General features: G+C 51.5%; 1 protein-coding gene across 2 annotated transcripts in view; it reads right to left on the minus strand.

Annotated features, from left to right (window-relative positions):
• Positions 1-385: 385 nt before the first annotated feature.
• C24H14orf132 (chromosome 24 C14orf132 homolog) overlaps positions 386-23750 on the minus strand; it is a 37458-nt gene continuing 14093 nt past the window's right edge. The window contains exons 2-3 of one of the 2 annotated variants that reach the window (XR_015556112.1): positions 1011-1467; positions 386-881 (exon numbers count right to left, since the gene is read on the minus strand). Coding sequence is in view for 1 of the 2 variants with exons in the window: in XM_014790473.2 (XP_014645959.1) it covers positions 1243-1467 (225 nt within the window). In the remaining variant the exon portion in view is untranslated. Of the gene's footprint in view, positions 1468-23750 lie in introns of both variants that reach the window. The other variant, XM_014790473.2, reaches the window with a different exon arrangement.

A 23750-nucleotide genomic window follows, 5' to 3' on the forward strand; every position in this document is an offset into this window, starting at 1 on the left:
CTGCCTGGAAGGGGGGTACCACGCAATGACCTTTCCTAAGGACGGAAGAAAAAAGAACCCTTTCCCATACTGCTCCCCCGGGGCACATCCCTTCCTGTTCTGGTCTTTACGTGGGGGTCCCTTGTTTGCCAGGCCCCCCAGACACTGACTTTTAAGAATATAAAGAAACTGACGGGCAGAGCACATGCGCACCTGCAAGAGCGCACGGAAGCCAAACCGCGTGTAAAACGACTGTCTGGACGCCGCGCCCACCTTGCACACAGCTCAAGACCCTCTGCACATTCTCCCCGAGGCAGCTGAGCAGGCAGGAGTCAGCTCCGGAGAGCGCGTGGCTGGGCGCCCAGAGCTGGGTCAGGAAACGTGTCCCCCCCCCCGGCTTCGCCCCCTCCACCAACGCGCCCTGTGACCAGAGGCAAACCACGCCCCTCTCCCTCCCATCCCTCAACCGATTAGGTGGACAGGAGCCGTCTTCAGCTCTAAAATTCTGCTGTCTCAGAGAAGAAGGGGCAACTGCAAGTGGGTGGTCTGAAGAGCTAACTGCCTGGCAGGTCTAATTTTTAAAGGCGCCTTGTCCTGTTTCTAAAAAGAAGAGCAAGTCCATCCAGCAGACAAAAACCACCGCCACCACCACCCCGGAAGTCCCACCACGTCACCAGCCACCCCCTCATCCTTGAGTTTCCTGATACTTTTGGGTCTCATAAGGGGCGAGGTTCTGGTGACAACGGTGCCATGTCCAAGTCCAACTAGGAACGTTGTATGGCCCTTCAAGTGACCGCCACCACTATTCCAGGGGGCTGAGAGGGAAAGCAGGATTGAGGAGGGAACACTGAAGTTCTAAGGGCTGCTCTTGCCCGGCACCCCACACACCAGCTGTGGTAAGTCTGCAGAAAAACAAGACACACAAGTGATTATTTACTGCCAGCGAGCCATCGTCCAACCATATTTTAAACCTAACTGGCTGTTCCCTCTGGTCTCATGTTCTTGGAATGGAGTTTCAAGAATTCTCCAACCTGTTCCTTGAAGACTTTGCCCTGTCTTGCCTCCGGGGGCTGGAAGCCCATGTTCCCATGTTTTCTGGATCAGCTTGACCACAGCATGGAATATCTGAACTCAAGGCTGCTTGGGGAAATTCCGGACGCATCGTCGCTGCTCCTGGTTCTAGAACGTGGGTGCAGCCAAAGGCCAACAGCGACGGTGCCCGTGCAGGGTGAGCCGGCCTGGAGCTCCCGGGAGCCCCAGCCCTCAGAAGGTGAAGGCGTACACCACCCCCACCACCACAATGTTGCCCAGCGTCGCTATGATGGCAATCCAGAGCAAGACGGCGTCGTTGGAGGACCGCGGGGGCTCCTCGGGCTGGCCCTGGCCGTTGGAGGCCGCGTGGACATTGGTGGAGGAGTTAAAGAGAGAGTACTCGGTGCTGAAGTCCTCGTTGGGCGAGTCCATGAAGGCCCCGCCCATCATGGGCAGCTGCGAAGAAGGAGAGAGAGAATTATCCAGGGCCCACGGGGACTGGGAGAGCTGCCCTCCAGAGGGCCATCTGTCGGGTCAAGATGGGACGTTTCACAGGGCTCTTGTTTTGTTTTAATAATTGACAGTGCATATTTTAATCTAAAAAATTAGTATTCACAGCAACCTGTTGAGGCAGACACTCTCATGCCCACTCTGCAGATGGAAACATTAAGGCACAGAGCAGCTCAGCTTCTCACTGGATGGCTAGTTGCAACTCATTGGGACTTACAGACCCTCCCTCTCTAAACGCCAGGCCCCTCCATGACAGCACGGGGTGTAAAATGTCTTTATTCCTCTTCTAATTTTAAAAGTAATATATGCTCACCATAGAACATTAAGAAAATATAAAAGAGCACAAAAAAATGAGAATCATATAACCTTACCACTTTGGGATAATCACTGTTAACATTTTGACATTTTTCTTTACAATCTTTTTTTCTGTGCGTGTGTGTGACAGAGAGTATGTTTAAACACATGGTTTTATATTCCTGTATAAAAAGTCCATCAAAACACCATTTTAATAGTTGTATAATATTCTGTCACAAATACAAGCCATAATTTAACCATTCTCTTAGAACTGGAGATCTAGGAATTTTGATTTTTTCCTATTATAAATAATGCACTGATAAGCATCCTTGTACATACACTCCGGTGTACATACATGCTTGTACGTGCATTTTCATTTATTGAGGCGGACTCCCAGGTACAGAACTTCTTAGTCAATGGGTACGAACATTTCAGAGCTTCTGGTGCCCAGAGACAAACTCCCCATAAGAGTGACTCTGATTCCCAAGGCCTTGACTGCTGCACACAAGGATGCTGGCATCGCCTCCAAGGATCAGAGCTTCCCCTCTCCATCTGTGAGGGCTCTCTGCTGCTGACACTCTAGGTTAAAGACTCCAGGTGGGCTGCTCATAGGGAGGCCATGACCCTGGATACAGCCCTGACGGGTCTGCTCCAGCTCAGGAGACCAATGTCCAGACCATCCAGGCCCTTCCAGAACCCTCCAGAGGCTGATGTGTCTGAAGTCCCAGGGTTGGCTCTGGCATCTATTAGGCCCATAATCAATGTGTTTTTTTGAATGTACCTGAATGAGTGAAGACTAAACAGTTAAGATTTCCTTCAATACACATTCATTGAGCACTACTGCTGCTACCAGCACGGAGGCCCCGCTATGGTCAGGGAATGTTCTAGAGATTTTAAAGTACTTTCATTTAATCACTCAGCTATCCTGCTGGAGGGGACCACTCTATCCCCATTTTACAGATGGGTAAGCAGATGGCCACAGCTCTAATCCATGGTGAAGTCAGGTTTGAGAGCCAGGTGTGTCTGGACTGTGGAGCTGGGCTGCTTTCCACTCTGCACACAGCCACCCCGATTCTGGGGTCAGACACTGGGCCCTGGAGATGTAATGGTCACTGCCCCCAGGAGCCACGCTCCAGCCGGAAGGTGCGGACAGCACGGGGGATTACAGGAGCGAGGGCCATGTCACTCAGCCACTCGTCTGACAGATACGTATTAGGGACGGATTAACTGGGTGTCACAGTTCTAGACTCTGGATACAGCAATGAGCAAGCCAGACGAGGCTCCTGCTGTCAGGGGGCCCATACTCTAGCTGGGGGTGAGAGCAAGGAAGGAGGAAGGAGAGGAGTGAGAAAAGGAAAGAGAGAGGGAAGAAAAAAAGGGGGACTATGAAGCATCAGCAAACTAACACAAGGAGGCGCCACAGTGCCTGGGGGGCTACTTCAGGCAGCTCTATGCTTGGCCCGCCCTGAACCTCAGGGGCCTCTTTTTAAAGGATGCCCATGACTGAGTCAACAGGTGGCTTCAGAGGACCTGCTTGGGCTGAGAAGAGCAGCCTTTGATGGGTGAGCTCAGAGGAGCTCATTTCATCCATGACACAGCTCTGTTCTTCAGGTGGGGACGGGGCAGTCGTCAACCTGGGGGTGTAGTGACAGGAAGGGGCCACTAGGGGGAGCGCAGGACAGGCCACGTGCTGATTCTTGATGGGGGCTGCTGGTTACAGGGGGTGTGTTCACTTTGTGAGAATTCATGGAGGGCCACATTTACATATGTGTCTTTCTTATGTCTGTTATAGTATAACAGTATATTAAAATGTTGAATTAAATAAACATATCTAGTATATATTAATAAATATGCAGACAAACACAAATGAGGATAACAATAATATATATTCTATTAAAAATACAATTAAAAGTAAAGAACTGCGACCTCATTTTGCCCCCAAGCTGGTGACGCAGATGAGATGGGTTACTGATGAATCAGGCAATTTTAGCCTAAGGGGGCTGAGGGCCGGTGTGGCTGGGCAGTTGGGCCTCTGGCTTGAAGGGAGGGGCTCGAGCTTTGCCATTAAACCTACTCATCCTTCAGATCTCAGCCAATGGTCCTGACCACGATAGCCCTCCCTCCCTGTACCCCCGAGGCCTCTCCTTGGGAGCACCCATCCCAAGCCACAGGTCCTGTCTGCTTCCCTCGGTTATCCGGAAGCTTCGTGATGGGGGAGCAGATCTGTTTATTCTCATCATGGAATTCCTAGAGCCTTGCACAAGTCTGGCACACAGTGGTGCCTAATAAATACCTGCTGACTGACTGATGAATGACCGCCACTCTCCCCTTGGACAAACAGCGGTCACTCCTACGTTGGCGGATTCTGCCTCTCCAGCATCTCTCCACTGAGCCCACTTCCCCTGAAGCTTCACCGAGGGCAGCGGGTTCTTGGTCCTCCAGGTCCTCTCAGGGGGCGCCGCCCTTCTCGAGGCTACATTGGCAGTGTCTTCACCTGAGCCGCCCACAATGGAAGCATGACTTAGGTGAGGCCACAGACATTATTTCTTGGTGGCCTCTTAGAAAGTCGGGCTCAGGCCAGGGCAGGAAGCTGCACTTTCTCCCTCCCGAACGCACCTGGACTTCGAGGCTTGTTCCTCAGCCACCTCCCCTCCCCTGGTGCCCCCTGCTGGACTCCCCAGAATTAACCCACATTCCCGTCCTCTGCCCACGCTGCCTCTCAGTCTCTCCTCCCTCACCCAGGGCCCTGCCGCTGGATTTTTAGAAGATGCTCTCCCCTGACTCCATGTGTGAAACCTGATCCACTCTTCCATGCTGGTGAGATCTCTGGGTGCAAGCCCGTTCCTCCCTCTCCTCTCTTCAGGGCATAGATGAGTCTGATGAATATTTTCATCCAAATCACTGGGGAAAAAAGGGGTAAACTGGACAGAGCCTTTTGCGGGGAGGAGAAGAGAGCAGCCCCCAGGCTGACATGGCCCTGCTGCCAACCTGCACAGGGGCTGCTGCCTCCAACTGTGGGTCTCCACCTGTGCCCCCTGCAGGTGTTCTGCTTCCCTGAAGATATTTAATGCCAGTGTTAGTTTCCTATGGTGGCTGGCACTCAATAATTCCTAACATTCTCTCCTTCCACTGTTGTTGCAGTAATTCAAAACTGAGAGTATTATATGCATCTCTTATCTGACTGTTTAAGCTGAAGTGAGGGAACCAGGAACCTGGCATTTCTGGCCATGGGCTTTTGTGTGGTCAATATTGGATACTCATTTGCAGTTGTAACAGACACGACCCCCATGCCCCCCAAGTTATATTGAGGCAGACTGCCAAGAAATGCTCCAAGTCCGAACAGCACTGTTGCTCAATCCGTCTGTCTCAGTTTTGTTGGTTTTGACGTTTTTTTCGTTCATAAAATAGATTATACTTCAAAGTGACAGGTTACACACGAAAATCACTTTAAACGGCAAAATCCCATGAACGGAAAACCAAAAAATGTCGGCCTCAATTCCATCATTTGGGAGTTGGGAAAATTTGATCAGGAACTGACTCATGGTCAGAATGAAGGAGCGTTGGCTGAAGTCACCTCAGAAGCAGGTGGTGAGAGAAGTTTCTGGAAGGTCTTTCTGAAAGGTGCTCCAGCCTGCCCCGGTCTAATTTTAAGCCACTTTTGGGGATGCCCTCCAGGTGGCAACCAGGTCTTCTCAGACCAGTGGGCAGGAGTGATCACCAGCCTCCCGGGAATGGAATCCTTGGATGAAGTTTAGGCTCAGAGCAGATTTGGGGGTCCGACTCCTAATTTCAAACACCAGAAGGGCTAATGTGCAGAAGAAAGTGTGGCTCAAGGAGGCAGAACAAGAAACAAGTTTCCTCTTACTGAGATAGACACTAACAACCAGAGATACATGGGGTGGTGCGAGTGAGGGTTGGGGGCTCGTTTTCCCTTCAGAGGAGATGTCATGTCAAGATCAGAAAAACACTTGTTGGCTGGCTGAAGAGGGGACAGCAGGACAGAGTGGACCAATGGTCAATATTCAAGGTCAGTGTCATCTACAAAGGCTGTGACTGTAACCTCCAGGAAGGCAGGGACCTTCCCTGTTGCCCACAATATCCCCAGGGTCTAGGACCCAACAGACGCTCAAGAGATACTTGGTGAATGAATGAATTCTAGGACCAGCAGCCAAGAGCCCTGAGGGCACGCTGAGACTTGGCCCCGGAGCCAACAATTCCTCGCTGGGTGATCTAGGGCCATTTCTTAACCTCTCTGAGGCTCAGCGTTCTCATTTAAAAACAGGGAAAATAATATAAACTTCCTCATAGAAAGGAGCTGCCAGGAGGCTCTCACATGAGGTGAAAACCCCTTTCTGGGGGGAAAAGGCAGGTCACAAAATAAACTCAGATACCATCCCTGAAATTAAAAACATACCTACAAAATAACACCATACATTATACATGGACCCATATATATGTAAGTTAACATATAAAGATGGATCATGAACATATCAGCCAGATTCACCATAGCAGCTGCCTCTGAGAAAGGGGGGCATGAAAAGCAAAGAAAATATTTTTTCTATAATATTTTCTTATAAGAAAAGATGAGCAAACGTAATGAAATATTAAAAATGGTCTATTCTGGTCAGTGGGCATATATAGGTGTCTGTTACTTTTTGGTATTTTTAAACTTCATATCATTAAGAGCAATGCTTTGAACACTGGAATGGGTCACACACGAGATGGTTATGATCCCAGCCTCTCTTGGAGGCCAGGATGGTGCCCCAGCCCTTGGGGTCCCTGTCCCTCAGTGTTGGGGTCACCGTGTGACACGTGGTGGCCGAGCGTGGTGTGGAGGGTTCCAGGAGGGCGCGGCTGTCGTGGACACTGGGGCACTGTCCCCCGGGGAGCACACAATGCCCACCTGCCCCCACAGCAGAGCTGCCCCAAGGAGGGGGGCGGCCTTCAGGTCCCCATCTGTTCCTGCTGAGAAGACGAAGGTGACACAAATCTCCCCTAAGCCGGGCCTCTCTGGAGAAAGGAATAAAAGATGCTTTCAGAAGGAAATCTTCAAAGTGCGGTAACCAGAGGTGGCTCAGGCAGACACTTCCCTGAATAATGACCACTGTTCAGAGGAGAGGAAACAAGAGAGAATGGGCGTTTGTGACGTGGGGCCTGCTGGCATGCCCCGCTCTCCACCAGACCCTCCTCCCTCAGAAGCCCGTCCTCGGGTCCCTGGCACTGCAGCATCCCGGCCCAGCCACAACAAGAACTTGATGCTCCTGGGCTGTGGATTTTAAAGTTAAATTTGTACAGGGGGAAAAGCATTCATATTGTCCCCCATCCCCAGTGGGCTGGGATGCTCCGGGGCTGCTCGGGGCTGGGAGACCTGGGCTCCGTTCCTGCTGGAGCCTGTCTTCCTCTCTGAGCTTCGCTTACTGCTGATCACTGAGGTCAGGCCCAGGGCTCAGAAGTCCTTGCCAGAAACTGGTCAGTTACAGACAGAACTGAAGCCAGAGCCCATGTGGCGAGGATTCTGATAAACTCGTCTCTGAACACAGGACACAAAAATACAGGACACCGAGTTCAATCTGAATTTCAGATAAACAACAAAATAAATTTTTAGTATAAGTATATCCCCAATATTGCACTGGACATACTTACAGTAAAAAATTATACTAAAAATTATCTGACATTCAAATTTAACTGGGCGTCTTGTATTTTTATTTGCTAAAGCTGGCAACTCTATGTGTGGCCAATCTGAGAAGTAGCTGCAATTTTAGAATTTGCTCAAGGAACCACGCCGTCAGTTTTTTCTCTTCAGACCATCTGTGGCCCATGCTATCTGGGTGAACTAGTTCATCGGAAAATTCCAAGGATGCTTCCAGGCAGCCTATAAACGTTATAAAGATAATTTCTCTCATCACTAAATTCTCGCAGGGTCTCTATGGTGCAAATATAAAGGCTGGATAGATTGGGAATGCCATCCATCCATTTGTTATTCATTCAACAAACACTAAAGGCCCACTCTGCACCAGGAGGTGTTGAACAGACACTAGAGATGCCAAGGGGTAACCCAGGACCTCTGACCTTGAAGGGCTTAACATTTAAAAGGAATACAGACTTAAACACACAGCCCTAAAACGGCACTAATGCACTTTAACAGAGATAAAAACCAGGCAATGGATCGCATGGTGCAGGGTAGGGCGGGTTGGGGTAATTCCGTGGGCTGAAGGATCAGGCATGAGGCTGAGACCCAGCTCTGTTTCTTTCTGGCTGTGTGACATGGGCAAGTGATTGACCCTCTCTGAGCCTCAGTTTCCTTATCTGTAAAATGAGGATAAGAGTGGGAACCACCCCGCAGGGTGCTGTGGGGATGAAACGTGCTCACGTGTCTGAGAGCCGCGGCCCGCGGCTATAGCTCTCGGCGCTCATGAGTAAGTGTCATCCTGGCTGTCATTGCTGGGCGTGCCCCGGGCATTCAGGGCAGACTGCTGGGCCTGCTGCCTTCTCCAGGCCTCGCATAGTGGAATTTTTTGATTTTCTCCATTTTCCACTTTTGGACCTGGTTTATTTTAAATGAATTCCATTGGGAACATGAGAGAAGAAACGAAAGGCCCACAGGGCGACCCCCTCACACTGCATTCTGAGGTGAGGGCTGAAGACCCATCGGGGCAGGAGTTCAGGGGACAGAAAGGCTTCCTGGGCTTTCATTCCTGCTGTGGGATCTTACAAATCAACACGGACTCCCAGGAGGCCTGGGGTCAGAACTGCGCATCACGCCGGCAAGGCTGCAGTCGCCTGACCCGGGGAGGGGAGTAACCGGGGGGTCGTGAATAGGCAGGATGGACGGAGATGCTCCCCACCCCCGGGAGGACGTGCAGTCCGGCTCCAGGCCCAGCTGTGTCTGCTGGCCTGAGCCACTTCTGCGGCTGCGTCTGCTTCCTGTCTAAACAATCACGCTTCTAGCCCTGCACCCAGGGCATCCTTATGAAAAAGTTAACACAATGAAAAGGCTGCTGGTGCCTGTCAAGACAGAGCGGCTGAACATGCCCAGACCCACCTAGGACTCAGGAAAATAAGAATATTTTTGGAAAGCCTGAGAGCATTACATAAGAGGAAAAAGCAAATTCACCACTTTTGAAACCGTTGCCATAGAAACTCAGCACAACGCAGCAGGAGAAAACGCAGTCGCATTAGAGCACATTATCTCTGATTACCCATAATGAAGGGAACACTTGTCTTGGGGACAGAAAGGCCAGACAGTGGTGGTCCAGGGCTCCCAGAACCCTGTCCTCCACGGTGTGTCCATGGTCCACAGTGAGAACTCACTTGTTTTTAGAGGAGACTGGCTGAGAACCTGGAGGAGAAACAGCCAAGACCAGTTCTGGACGTGGCCGCCCTGCCTGGCTGCGCCTGACTACCTCCTCCACAAGGCGGGGGCTTCCTGCAGGTGGAGGGGTCACTGTGACTCTTGTTGGTTCAGCTGTGAGAAGCTGGTGCCACCTTTACTGGGTATCAACAGCTGAGCATCCTCCCGATCATACCAAATTCCCTTTCACTGAGTAGAGTCGAGTCTCAGGGCCTTGAGGTGATGAGTGGGAAATTCGTTTGTTCAACTGTTCATTCATTCATCAGCTGAACAAGCATCTACTACACGCCAACGGGGGGGGGGGTGCTGGATGGAAGCCAGAGATGCAGAGAAAACCACGTGATCCTTATTTTGGAGAAGAGAGAGAGAAAGGGAAAGAGAGAAGAAGGAGAGGGAGCGGGTGGGGGACAGAACTCACAAAAAAAATGACATTAGAACAGAGCATTGCCCTACATCAGCGTCAGCGACTGGGTACATCCTGGAGTGAAGGTGGGTGGGGCAAGGGCACACCCAGCGTCTTTACCTCCCCAAGCGGATCCTTCTGGATCATTTCTTAACCTCGCCTCCTCCATATGACAAAATCATTTTCAGTAGTGATCACGACATGAAACAAATAACATCAAAAGGCCGGAAGCTCCACTGGAGGCACACATCAGGATCTCAAGAGGATGGTTTTTAAAACGCCCGAGTCTCCTCCCACCAAGGAAGCTCCGGGAGAATCACTGCGCCCCTCCTCCCTAGGACACCTGTGTGAGCAGGAGAAGAACGGACAGAAGCGGCACAAGGCAGGGCATGACTAATGTTCTAGGAGGCTCCCAGAAGGCTTCCATGAGGAGGGGGCCCTTGAGATGGGTCCTGATAGATGGAAGGGAAGGAGCCTGTCAGGCTGAGAAAGGGAGCTGTCCTGTCCACCACATGCTGATGTCATGAGCTGGGACCTGGTTAGTAGCAGTCTCTCCCATCCCTCGTCAGCCCTGCTGGCTACCCTCTGGGACGCTGGCTATTGCTGATGCAAGCCCGCTCAGGACCCGTGCAGCCGCACTCACAGGTACGTCTGCAAGTCCAAGGGGTCAGAAGCCAGAGAAAGACTCCTCTCCCCAATCTGTGTCAGGGAAGCCATGTCAAAGCCCCCGCCTGTGCACAGGAGGGAAAGAGCCCAGTGTGTCGTGAAGAGAAGAGGGCCAGAGAAGACAGAGGGGGCCGGTGCCATGTGCATAATCCCTGCCAGAGAGCAAGGCTGTTCCATGGACGGCCTGAATGGAGTCCCAGTGTGGAGAAAGATAAGTTCCACGAAAGCAGGTAAGGACTGAGACATGACATTCGTTATTCCTCAAAAAGACCCCTCACTCCTGTTCCCCGGCTCAAGAGGACTCTAAGAAATAACTACTTACAAGGAACTTTAATCTCTTTTCAGCTGGATGTGCAGCATGAGGGCTAGCCCTTCTTAACCTCTGACCCTGAGGACCAGCATCCATCATCAGGGGGCAGGGGGTGGGGCAGACAGCCAAGACCTTGTCCACAGCCACAAATCAACAGTTGCTTCAAAACCCCTCTGGCTTCAGCTTATCAAGCTCTCCAACAGACGTGATGGCCCCGGCCTCATCCACCTCCCAGAGATTTTGCGAGCATCAGATGAAGAGATTTTTCTTTTTATGCAATAGAAGTCATGGTTTTACCATGTACTGACACCCTCGCGTTTTGTGTCAGGGCAGGGAGGACTTGCACTGTTATCTTTGATCTTTGTGTTTCGCACACAGCAGCTACTCAGTAAATGATCACTGGCTTGTTTGGGCAAAATCAAGCCCATATTATGCTCCACAGGAAACCTGCTTGCTGGAGAGAAATCATCTTAGAAACAAGGCAGTATTCTTCCCAGGAGTTTTTAACGGCCCTCTGAGGGCTCACGAGACCTAGGGCACCCCAGTAAGGATGTGCTTGACAGCCCAGGAGCAAAGAAAGCACTTCAATCCTCTGTTGAAAAACCCTGGTCCAGTTTCAGCTGAAAAGTATGGAAAAGGGATCTGGGCCTATTCCCTGAGTCTGACAAGGATGCTGCTCAGAGTGGTACTGAGAGAACCTGACCATTACCAGCAGCTGGAGGGAGCTGGGGAGGAGGACTGTTCTCTAAGAAGAGGCAGAAAATGCCTCCTTTCCAATTGGAAAAGACAGTCCTGGTGTTTCAAACGATTCATGTAAAGATGCACGTGGGTGGCTGTACTCTCAGTGTTGGCTTTTGAAACAGGCAGGGAACAAAAAAGAGCAGATAAAGGAAAGGGTAATACAAAGATCCCCTGGTCCTTTTGGCTTTCTTTCGTTTCTGATTAATCGGGAGCAATCAAAGACCGTGATACTCGTCACAGGGTGGAAATGGAAAGAAGGCAGGGTTTCAGGCTGGGGGCAAATTCAGGCTCTGTCCCCCACTGATGGTGCAGCCACGGACGTGCCACCTCCCTCCAAGCCATTTTATTCACCTGGCTGTACGACAACAACCCGATTGCCAGGCGCTAGGGAGGGTCGTGTGCACACAGCAGGCTCTGGATCAATGGAATGACTTGCTGGAGAAAAACAGTGGGCAGATAAGAAAGCTGCCCACCAGGGCTTTTGACTTCAAAACCGCTGACGGCACAGGCCAGCTGGATAGAGGATTTCTCTTCAGGAAGCTCGATGAACCCTCGGTGAGGAGGCATGTGGTTACCGAGATAGAAGACTAAGTATTAGAAGGACTGTTCCCGCTGAGGATGGTGAGAAAGCTGTGGGATTATGCTGAGGCATTTATTTCTTTAAATCTTGCTCACTCAAAGGCACCATCTGTTACATCCTGGTGATTGGGTGGCTAACAAGCTCTTCTTAAAGAAAATGCTGTAAATTAAACACACACGTGCACATACCATATTTACCACTGCAGCCCAGGTGTCCATCACACCCAGTTGCACTAGGCTCTCCTGGTGGCCGCATTTGCTATTTGTCAAACACTCAAACAAGAACAATCAGCTCCTTGAGTGAACTTATGGACTGAAATAAGGGGCAACAACACACACGCCCAATGGCAACAAGTAACACCAGACGGCAGCTACCCCAACAGAGAGAGAGTTTAGGTACAAGGACACCTGTGTTCCACGTCTGATTTGGCTACCGAGGAGCTGTGTGACCATGGACCAACCCCTCACCCTCTCTGAGCCTTACTTTTCTCATCTGTAAAGTGGGGATAATGAGAACACCTCCCTCATTGGGGTGCCATGAGGACTTCATGAGCCAACACATATAAAGACCTGAGCTCAAGGCTTGGTACACAGTTTTAAGCACAGAGCCCGGCACCAGGGGGATAATAACTGAGTGAGCTACCAGGTTTCTTAGTGTTACTAGTACTATTGTTAGCAGTAGTAGTTGGTGGTGTGAAGGTCTTTGTTTTTACTTCTTTAAGATGGTGCATGCTCTGGAAAGAACTTTTTCAAACTCTGGGATTATGAGCTTAACATTTTTTCCTTCCAGCTCAAGAGCCTGTAGCAAATAAGCAATGAGCTGGGGAAAGGGGCTGGGGGTGTGTGTTGGGGGGATGTGGGAGCCCTTTGCCCACCCTCTTCCCAGGTGGCATCTTGGATCCTCTGATGTTCAGTGTGAGGGACGTAGGGCTTATCCTTCTTCAGACAGAGATGTGTTTGTTGATTGACTGGTGGTGGGCAGATTCCCTGGGGTTGGGCGTGGGTGAGAGGGGAGAGGCTCATGGCCGAGGAGGAAAGCAAATGAGTGAGTGAGGCAGGAGGAGGGTGAGAAAGACTGCGGGCGAGACAACACTGCTCTGTGGGTAAATGGAGGCCTGGATTCCTAGCCCAAGGCAGGAGAACGTGGGGCATACAAAACATCTTCTCGAATCAACTCCACATACTGTTTATCTATGAGACCAACAAATGTGCCCAACCCCAGAAACTCTACACCCCACAAAGCACATCTCCCTCCACTGGCTCAGCTCGTTCAGCGCTTGCTGTATAAACAGGGCTACTAGCACTCCAACCGTACGTCAAGGAGACTGTGGCTCTGGGGGCGAGGACTTACCGAAGGTCCCACGGGGAGCATGGGGGCCAGCTCAGACCTGGGCCTGCTGCCCCAGGCCCCCATCTTCTGTGCAGAATCGACTTCATGCAGCCCCACGTGCCCTGCAGGGGGAGACTGGGAAGAACAGCACAGTCTGGGCCACAGGGCTGCGCCTGACTGCACACGACAGCACGGTGGATGGAGGGAGGGGGGCTGCGAGGATGCCACAGAAGAACAGCCGTGCCTTAGAGTGCGGGGTCCAGGGCCCCTGGCTTCCTGGGAGAGGGGGTTCTGAATCTGGCCTTGAAGGAGCGGACGGGACATTCTGGGGACAAAGCACGGGGAGTCTGGGTGGCACCGCTGGGAGCTGTGTGTGTCTCAGCCTGGCTGAAGCCGGGACAAGGGAGGCGCGTGTGGGTCCCGGGCCCAGAGAGGGTCTGCTCACGGGGACAGAGGCTCAGCCCAAGGATTGGGACTTTATCCCATGAGCAGAAGGAGCCTCTGAAGAGCATCGGCTAGAGAAAGCTCCTCTGCCAGTGGAGAGAAAAGGAGAGCGGCTCAGGAAGGAACCGGAGACAATGTACCAGGTGAGAGGCACCTGTGATGGTGCATGAGGAGAGGAGGCCAGGCCGAGCGCTGCAGCAGCGGCACAGGGACTGGGGAACAGATATTTCCATGTCAAGAAACACCCCACCCCCAAGGGTCCCCTCAGCGGGGACTGGCCCTAGGTGGAGAATATCCTAGAGTTACGCTGCTGTCTGATGGGGAATCTAGCACGCTGGTTGATGGCAAGGACGCCCAATCGCAGACCTTCAGTCCCCCTCTGCCACTCATTCCTTGTATAACTTGGGAGTGAGTTTCCTAATCTGTAGAATGGGAAGGATGCTGGGAGCACTTCCTGCACCGGCTATTGTGAGATTAACACATATAAAGTGCTTATAGCTCTGGGCACTTAGTAAGCTCAATAAATCCCAGGTTGCATCATTATTACTATTATATTTGCAAAGCTGTTTGCACACATCAGCACATCCAATGTTCAAAATGAACCAATATGGTAGGCACTATTGAGCCCATTTTCAGATGTGCAAATGGACTCAGAATTATGATTTGTTCAGGTACCCAGCGGGACGTGGCAGAGCTGGGACGTGGAGTTGAAGCCCCTTGGGCAACCTGTAGTCACCCTGCATGGAAGAGGAATAACCCGCCAGCTGCTCCGGGCCCTGCCACCAACAGCCCTTCCGCTGCATCCCAGAGGCGCCCAGGAGGCTTGGCTGGAACCTGGGATTCTGTGAAGGCCGGTCTTCCTGGCTCCCTGCTTTACATCCATCCTGTCTGGTCGGTCGTGCATCCAGATTTTTTTTCTTGTTTTCAAATTTCGTTTATAAATAAAAGATATATACACACAGACTTTAACCTAATGTGAGGAACAGGTTCCATTTTATACTAAATATTTAATCTAGAGTCCTCTATGGCCTGAGTGAGGTGGCCAAGGAACAGAACAGTATAGTGTTAGTCTCTTCATTCTCCCTCTGGTTCTAGAACAGAAACTGTGGAGTGACCTCAACTTTCACACCAAAAATAAGTGATAAGAAAGATAAATCTTATTGCTACATGAAGAAATGTAAATATGAATTAATCAGGTTGTTTCATTTTATAAAAGCCACTAAAAGCTGCTGGTATTTGCATGGCTCCATGTTCATTTTAAGAGCCTCATCCAAACACAGCCATAAATACATTGGTCTCTTGAGAGTTTGCATGAAAATGAATTATACAGCAGAAAAAATTAAAAATACTTAATTATATTGATGCAAGATTCATTGATATTTCAGAATATCGTTGCGTCAAGGTGTTAAGTCATTTCTGAGCCTCTATTTGCTGAATCTGACTTTTTGTTGTTATTGTCCCTGGTCAACACAGTGTGAATGCCACCCTTTCTATATCTCCTTCAGCTCCAAGTATGAAAAGACTGTCACACTGTAAGAAGCCCCTGATCTCTCTGGGGATGGCTCAGTGGTTGCTGTACCACATCCCCAAAGCTCTCCGCCTGGGAACACACTCATGGAAGCATTTTCCAGCATCACATATAAATCTCTACGACATGCTGTGTGGGAAAAACCACTAGATTAACTTCTATTGAAAACTGTTCTGATGAATCCTGCTCTGCTTTAAAGTGTTCTCAGAGTGGGTGTAGGATTGGAGCCTTTTAAGAAGTCTCCGGCAAGAAGGAAGACTATTAAAACCCTTGGGAGCATTTTACTAAGGTGCATAGTTTAAAATAAGTTAATATTCACAAGGTTTTTAAAAGTAAGAAGGGGCAGTTAAGTGCTGGGGGTCAAGGAAGAGAGAAGGTTGAAATAGTGTCATTAGAGAATGTTCTTCTGCTGGATAAAGCATCACTGGGTCAGGGGGATGCTATTTCCAAGAGATAAAAGATGTGTTTGGGAGCAACCTGCATGCAAAAAAAGAAAGCAATTCTTCTGTGTGCAAACAGACATGTAGAGGGGTGACGGAGTAAGAAGGATGTGCCCCAAGAACTACTGTCAGGGGATGGGGGACAGTGAGAGCAATGGGTGACAATGACCAAGTCCTTGGGGGGCACTGGCTTGAGAGGGCATCTTTAGTGGTCCTACATCTTGATCTGGGTGGCAGTTATAGGGGTGTCCACATATGTATGTCGGGGTCCCCAAGCCCACTGCCAGGTTCCATGATTCTCTAGCATGACTCATGGCTACCATTTATTACAACACAAGACACACAACAAAATCAGCAAAGGGAAAAGGCGAAGGCCACAGGAAACCAGGCACAAGTGTCCAAGTGTCCCCTCCCAGTGGAGTCACGCAGGACACACCTAATTCCCCAGCAACTGGTAGGTCGTGACGAAACGTCTAACATGTAGCCCCTTAGGACACTCAGTGCCGTGGTTTTTACCGGGGCTGGGCAGTAGGCACCCTCTGCCCAGGGCGTACCCAAAGTCTAGCCTCCCAGGAGGAAAGCAGGTGTTCCGCATAAACCATATTTGCCGTTCAGGTACAGTGAGCCGTCCTTATCAGTTAGGATGGTGGGATGCTCCAGACTCTAAATTCATGGACCCAGGCCAAGGGCCAATTCTGTAAGGCGGGCTTTCACAGGATAACGGTCAGGCTTGTCATGTTAACAATCTGCACAATACGTAGAGTCATCGGGCTGCACGCTTAAGAGTAGTGCTCTTTACTGTCTGTAAGTTATCCCTCAGTTAAAAAATAAAACCGGAAACAAACAATAAAACAGAACCCACAGATATATCTGCGTGAAATTTAAGAGATGAGGGAGCTACTGACAATGGGCTTTCTGTTTATCTTCCTTTAGACAGAGAAGAGGAGAGAGTATTACATATTTACATAACATTACCATAAGGGTTAAGTTGAAGCTGTACCAATTCTGCACCTTGTCCTCAAAAGGTCAAACTTCATCCTATTTACCGAGAAGGGCCATCAGCTTTGCTGTTATAATGAATATTTTGTTTTAACAGCTCTAAGGGCTATCGACTTATAACTTTGAGTCTATGAATGTTTGTTATCATTTGTGAGAATATTTGCTGTAGAAAACCACTTGGTCACCCAGGGTTATGAACTGTCTTTGTTTCAGGAGGATGTTCTCCACCAACCTGGCTCTAAGTAGCCCACTGGCTGCCAACTCCCTAAACTAGTGTGAATCAACTCAATGGTGCTGATTGTCTTACACTCTGGAACACAGCTAAAGGCTTTTGCTTCCTTGCACACAATTATTTTGCAAGCAAAACAATATGGCTGACAGATGAGCTTCAAATGCAATGCTGAACCTGACCCCGCCACCCAGCGCCACCCCTGACCTGCAGGGGGAGCTCAAAAAATGGGAACTGAATCCTCACACAGAGACAAGGCTCTGGGGGAAGGCGCTGGCCTGAGCTGAGAGCCTTCACCAGCTGGAGCCAGGCAGTTAATAGACCCAAGTCACTGGGCAGTTCACAGGCCCAAGCGTGAGCGAGAGGTGACCCCAAGGCCATGGGTTTGTCCTTGAACCAGTGATGGCACGTGGGCCTTTCCCCTCCCTGGGCCTTGGATCTAGATTAAGCTCAATGCCAGGCCTGTGCCAGGCTCTGTACCCTTGCTCTGCCTAATTCCCACTCAACCCTTCCAGACAAATGTCATTCACTCGATTTTACACGCAAGGAAACAGGTCTGGAGCCTCGAGTCACGCGGCAGCCTAGATGGCAGAACCAGAATTTGAAGGCAGGTGTGTCTTGGTCCTCCAAAGGCAGAAGCACAGCTGGGGTAGCATGTGCACACAGGGGAGCAGCATGTTCCCCCCAAAGTGGAGGCTTTTTGGGGTATTATGAGGATGGGACAGTTGTTAGGACTAATGAAAAGGTAGAGGAAGAGCAGGTGGTCTAAGAGGGCACCTCTTCTAGAGGCCAGCTCCCATCAAGGATGCAGGCCCTGCCCCGGGCTCATCCCTGCACTCCCAACACTGTCCCACCCAGGACTTGCCCGGCTCTGTGTGGAGGGAGCTCCGATGTCAAGGCCCTTCTAGCTGCAACAGGACGCAAGCCTGTGATTGGCGGTCTGAGCCTTATGTGCTCTCCCTTTTAGCATCTCCTGCCCAAATGGGGAATCAACACTCCCAGGTGGGCAAGTGTCCCAGTGCAGACACCAGAGAACGACCTGAGGGGGCCTCACTGCCCTAGTGTCAAACTTTAGATGCCCCAAACTAGACAGAACCTGGCACCGGCTGGAGCTCAGAATTACAGAACTCAGGGACCTGCCAGGCTGTTCCCTGCAGAGCCTGTGGCCACACCAGAGCTGCTCTGACGTACGAGGAGGGCTCAAGTGTCCAGAAGCAGAGCAGCAGGAGAGGAAGTCCCACAACAGCAGGGCTAGAGACGCCACCTCCTCCACGAAGCCCTCCCAGAGAGCCTGCTCCCACAGGCTGCTTGAGGGGCACTCCTCTGAGGCGCAGCCCACCCTTCTCTCTGAGGATTGTCAGTTCTCTTGGTTCCTCTGCTCTCCCACCAAATGGCTGGCCCCTTGGTAGCGGGGACCATCCTGGTCACCTCTTCTCTCAATACCCAGCATGGAGCCAGGCCCAGGGAAGAGGCCCAGGGTACAGCTATTGAACGAATTAAGTGGATTAAGGAACAAAGACTGGGCGTGGCATGCAGGCCTGAGTGGCATCAGTCTGCTCATTCTGTGGTCTGGGCACCTTTGCTTTCTAGGCCCAAAGGGTTCATCCCCAGTGGGCACTGAGGCTGGAGGATCTGGCATCTGTCCCACTGTTCTGTCCATCAGGGCAGTTCCCTTCCACCAGCCCCCAGCAGGGCTCCTCCTGCACGCAGAGAGCACCGTTCAGGTGTAGCACCAGCTCCCATTCAGGAACCTTCCCAGGCCACTAGCCGTTTCCCCAGCCTCCACAGAGCGGCTCCCCCATGTCCCACGTGCTTCCCTTTCTCCGGCACTTCTTCCATGCCCTAGCTGTGCCCTTTGGAAAGGCCGGGATGCAGTGTGGCAGGAGGGGGGCATCCCCTGTGGCTCTGGGATGCCCATTTCTCCCCTCTGCACCTCAGTTTCTGCTTTTGAAAACAAAGATGGTAACCGCTCCCGTGTCAGAGCTGGCTCCGACCCCTGCTCTGCGCTGCCACCGCAAAGCCCCGTGGAAACGTGGGGGACGCCAATTACTGTCACTCTTCCGATTCCCGGCTAGGGCTGAGCTCAGATCTAAAAACACACAAGGCTAGACTGCAGGGCCACTGAGCCAGGGAGTAAGCCGTGAGGAAGAGCACGGGGGAGCCTGGCGGCCGGTTCACATCTCAGCCCTGCTCCTTCCTTCACCTCTCCGAGCCTCAGCTCCTTCAGCTGCAAAATGAGCATCACTGTAATTTCCGCTTCAGAGCATGGTGGTGTGGCTCAGCTGCGCTGATCAAGGTAAAGCACTCAGCAGAGAGCCCGGCATCCAGCAAACAGCAGGTATCATCAAGGTCGGCACTGTCATAGTGACCCCAGGGACTCGCGGCTCCTGGAAGGTCAATTTCTCCAACCCCCATGACACCAATTGAGAGACAGAAGGGGCCCTGGAGCCGTCACATTCCTCTCTGCAACGGATCCAGGCAGTGGAGGCCTGCATGCCCCTCCCCAAAAAATATCCATTAGCACCACTTAATTTTCCCGAACAAAAGTATGACAAGCGAGCTCCACCTCCGACAGCTCAGCAGACAGCACTCGTCAGGAGAAAGCTGAGCAGATCCTCCTTTTGCAGAAGATGCTGCTCCTCTCGTCTGCCAGTGGGCCGGTCCACTCTGCTTGCCACTGGGGTGCAACGAACTGCAGGCTCCACCAGCCCAAGCCACTCCAGTGGACATCCCGAGGACTAATCCTTGGGTTGGGACAGCGCGATGGGCAGCTCCAGCCATCAGGACCTGTCTGCAGCCCACTTTGAGAGCCCCGTCTGTGTGCTCCTCTGGCCCCACCCAGTATCCTGTGTCTGAGTTACCTTGCTGCTGGCTGTGACCCCGATTAGACGGGGTGCCCTCTGAGGCCAGGAGCTCTGCTGACTGACAAGCTTGGAGCTGAGAGGGGCCCTGAGCACCAACCGGGGTCCCGGGCCAGGCACGGTGACCAGTGTTTCTGCCACATGTGGCAGAAGGAGGTATGATTAGCTGGTGCCACTGACCGTGCGGTGCAGAAACGACATGTGACTCATCCAGGTGACGAACAACCAGGAAGAGGCTAAAGAGAATTTGGACCAGGATTTTCTGACCTCCATTCCAGGAGCCTTTCCATGCTCCATGCAGTAAGAGATCCTGTGTCCCCCCTACCCCTCATACCCAATCCCATTTTGTAGACCAAGAAACAGAAAATAATGCAACATCATAATAGGCACCACTTACTGGCCAGGCTCGGCCCACGCACGGCCTTGTCTGATCCTCACAACAACTCCATGAAGTAGGAAAGTCATTAACCCCACTTTACAGATGAGGAAACAGAGGCTTAGGAAGATATAGGACCTGCTCCAGTCTCCCAGCTGGTTTCAAACTCCTGATTCAAACCCAGGTCTGCCTGACTCTACATCTCAAACCCTCACCCAGCCACCATGCCACACTGAGTCCCTAAATGGAGACCAGAGAGGTTTGTCACCCTGCCCCCAAGGTCACACAATTTGTGAGTAGCATTGTCAAGACCAGAGAGCAGGTCTCCGGAGGCCCTGTTCCAAGCTCCCCCCACCTCTCGGCCCCACCTAGGGACACCTAGGTGTCCGGCCCCACCTAGGGCAGCCTGTACTCCCCACGAGGAGGCGCACAGAGGGCCCCGTCATGTGAACGCCCAATCAATTGCTACTGAACGCTGCCAGCATGCTGAGCCATCTGCAAGAGACTTGTGAGACCAGCTCACTGCCCCACGGTCCCCTTTGTTTTGCTTTTCCTCATCAGTTCCCTCCAGGCAGCAGCTAGATGACTGCTTCCCTCACCAGGCAGCAAACTCATGTCCCCAGCCCCACACTGTGTTCCAGGAGTCTCAGATTACCGAGATGACACCCTAATGGCTCCGCTGAGCACTCGTCACGTGCAGAAATGTTCCGTGTCTATTATCTCCTTTAATTCTTCCTTCAATCTCAGGTGAGTTCTATGTTACAGAGGAAGAAACTGAGGCTCAGAGAACAAGTCACCCTGGTCCCCAACCCCAGACGTGAACAGACTGTACTCTCTGCTCCACCCGACACCAGGTCCCCACCATGCGCTGGTGGGCTTGGAGTCAGGACGGTAACTCTGCCCCATTTGACAGGAGACACGGGAAAGGAGCCCCGAGGACTAGCTCAGGGAAAGATGGTGAAGAAAGAGGAGAGAGAATCAAGTGATCAGAAGGATGGGCTCCAAATCACGGGACCACGGGCTCTGCTGCCTTCTCTCCACAGTCTACCTACACCAGGCAGGTGGATGCTTCAAGAACGCTATTTCAAGGAATCCCTTACAGCACTTCTGGAAAGTAGGAATTATACCTTTTTCAGGCTGTAGAAAACGAGGATCAGAGAGGTTAGTAGTTTCCTCAAGGTGACACAGCTCAGGAGCGGCCAAGTGAGATGCGAGGCCAAACCTGTGCACCGCCGTTCTGAGGGATAAGTATGAACATATTGCTGGGAGATCATTCTCTATGGGTCTCTTGTGTTCTGCGGACTTTCTGAGTAAAGGCTTTGACAGCTCTTGTTCCCAACTATCTTCTCAAAGGTGTTTGTACAGCAAACAGCCCGGAGGAAAGAGACAGTGTCCCCTGGGGGGCAAAGTGCACATCTGCTTGTTGACCAGGATGATAGCTCCCTCTGAGATAATATCTCCCTCTGGGACAAAGGCTGGGCAGGTTTGCTAGCAGGTCCCTTTAAAAGAGTGGGGTTTCCCTGTTACGCAAACCCACTGCCTACACAGAATCCACGCTGGCTGCTCCGCCCGGCCCCCACGGGACTTGTGGGATAAGGCGCACTGATGCGAACATGAGCTCTTGCTGCTGGCTGCGCTGTGAGTAACAAAGTCCTTTATCCAGCAACTTTTTTAACTTGCAAGCAGGGTAAAATTTCAGACCTTTCACAATTCCTCACAGATCTGTGCTAAGACTCAAAAACATCAGTTGCAAAAACTCTGGAAGGGAGAATTGCCTGAACAGCAGCACTCAAGACAGAGGCCTCTTATCAGTATGAGCCAAAGGTACAGCATCACAGAAGGCAAGATTCGGTTCTCAGCAGCCACATCAGCGGGCATATCAGGGCTAGATCCGAGGAGGTGATAGATTCTTCTGGAGCATCATGTCTTGCTCTGAGAAAACTGATTTATAAGAATACTGACAGACCAGAGCCTGACCTGGTGAAGATTCCAGAGAGAATATTCATTTGGAAAAATAACTGAGGGAAATGGCCACATTTAGTCTAAAAAAAGGGATGATGCAGAGGGAGGATACAGGATGATGGCTCAAGCGTAATAATGAGTACCGGCATTTGTGCCATCCTGTACAGTGTGTACTTTACACCCATCGTCTCATTTCATTCTCCTGTCTGCGCTGTGAACTAGGTGCTACTATTCCCATTTAACAGAGAAACCGAGGCTCCAGGAAGTCAAGCATCTCGCTCCAAGTCATGAGGGGCAGAGCCAGGCCTGGAACTCACGCCTCCTGCTTCCCCATTTCTGGTGCTCTCTGTGGCCCCGGCCAGTCACAGCAGAGGCCACCACGAGCAAGCAGGATTAGACTCGCTTCCTAGGACCAACGAGCAGAGCTAAAGGGAAGATGATTTTTGACTCAAGGATGCTCACAGTGAGTAATTCCCATTTACTGGCCACTTACTAGTGCCACATGATCATATTTAAGCTGCAAAATCCTGAGGTTTATCGTAACTTATCACCATCATCCCACTGCACAGCTGAGAATGCTGAGCCTGGAGAGAGGAAGTGATCTTCCGGGCTGTGCAGTGGCAGAGCCGTGTTTGAGCCTGAGGTTAGCTGACTCCAGTGGAAGTCACTGCCTTGTGAGGTAGTGAGCTCCCCATCACTGAAGAGATGCAGAGGGTGACTCACCCTTCATAAAGAGTGCTGGGAAGGGATTCTGGCATTTTATGGTAGGTCTGCCTAGGTGACTTGGCCAGGGTCTTAGAGCAATACTAACATACAAGTCAGAACTCACCCTCAGGGTCCCTGACTCGGGGGCTAATTACGCCCCCTCCACAGACATTTATTAAGCACCTACCATGGGTCAGGCCCTGGGACTCCAAAGAAGAATAACGCACAGCTTGTTCCATTAACCTCTGAGGGTCTCCCAGACAGAGAGGGAGGCAGAGACACACGGAAAGGGATGCGCTCTAAGCCTTCAGTGCATGGAGAGGGTTGAGTTCATCTCGCCTGGAGAGCTTCCTCCCATAGCCTCTTAACCACAGCAGCGCTGTCATCATTTTTTTTTGGCACTTCCTCCCTAGACGTGCTGCTGGGGACCAACAGGGTCAGCCACGCATTCTAGCTGGGAGTGCTCCCAGAACAGTGCTCCACACCAGCGGGAAGCTTCTGGGTGATGGGCGCCTAGTGGGAGACTGAAGGAGCCGAGAGCAGTCAGGCAAACCAACTTCCCTGAGTCAGGATTTATTTCCTGGAAGTGGGCTCTGTTCTTACGAGACCACCCCCTGCTGTTGGGGCTCAGTCTGGGATTTCAGGGGCCTGGGCCTCTGTGATGGCACATGGCAGGGCTAGGACCACAGAAGAGAAGGGTGCCCGCTCCCTTCGCACGGCCTGGCAACCCAAGCAGAGTCAGCCTCCTGGGCCATGGGTGTGATGGGTCCTGCTCACCCTCTGCCCCCTTCCCGAGGAATCTAGTCAGAGTCAGCACTGCCTGGGTGCCCCTCTGGGTGGTACTGGGACACAGAGGTGAGTGGACAGCAGGGGCTGTAAGGTTGCCCATCCTTGGCTACCTTTCATGGGAGATGACAAGGTTTCAGGACACGATGCCATCACTGACTATAACCAGCTGTGCACTTGTTCACCTGCCCATTCATTATCTGTCCCCATCCAGACTTGTTCCCC

The sequence above is a fragment of the Ceratotherium simum genome, chromosome 24 (assembly GCF_057802395.1).
Source record: "Ceratotherium simum simum isolate JZ-2026a chromosome 24, ASM5780239v1, whole genome shotgun sequence".
Taxonomy (NCBI): domain Eukaryota; kingdom Metazoa; phylum Chordata; class Mammalia; order Perissodactyla; family Rhinocerotidae; genus Ceratotherium; species Ceratotherium simum.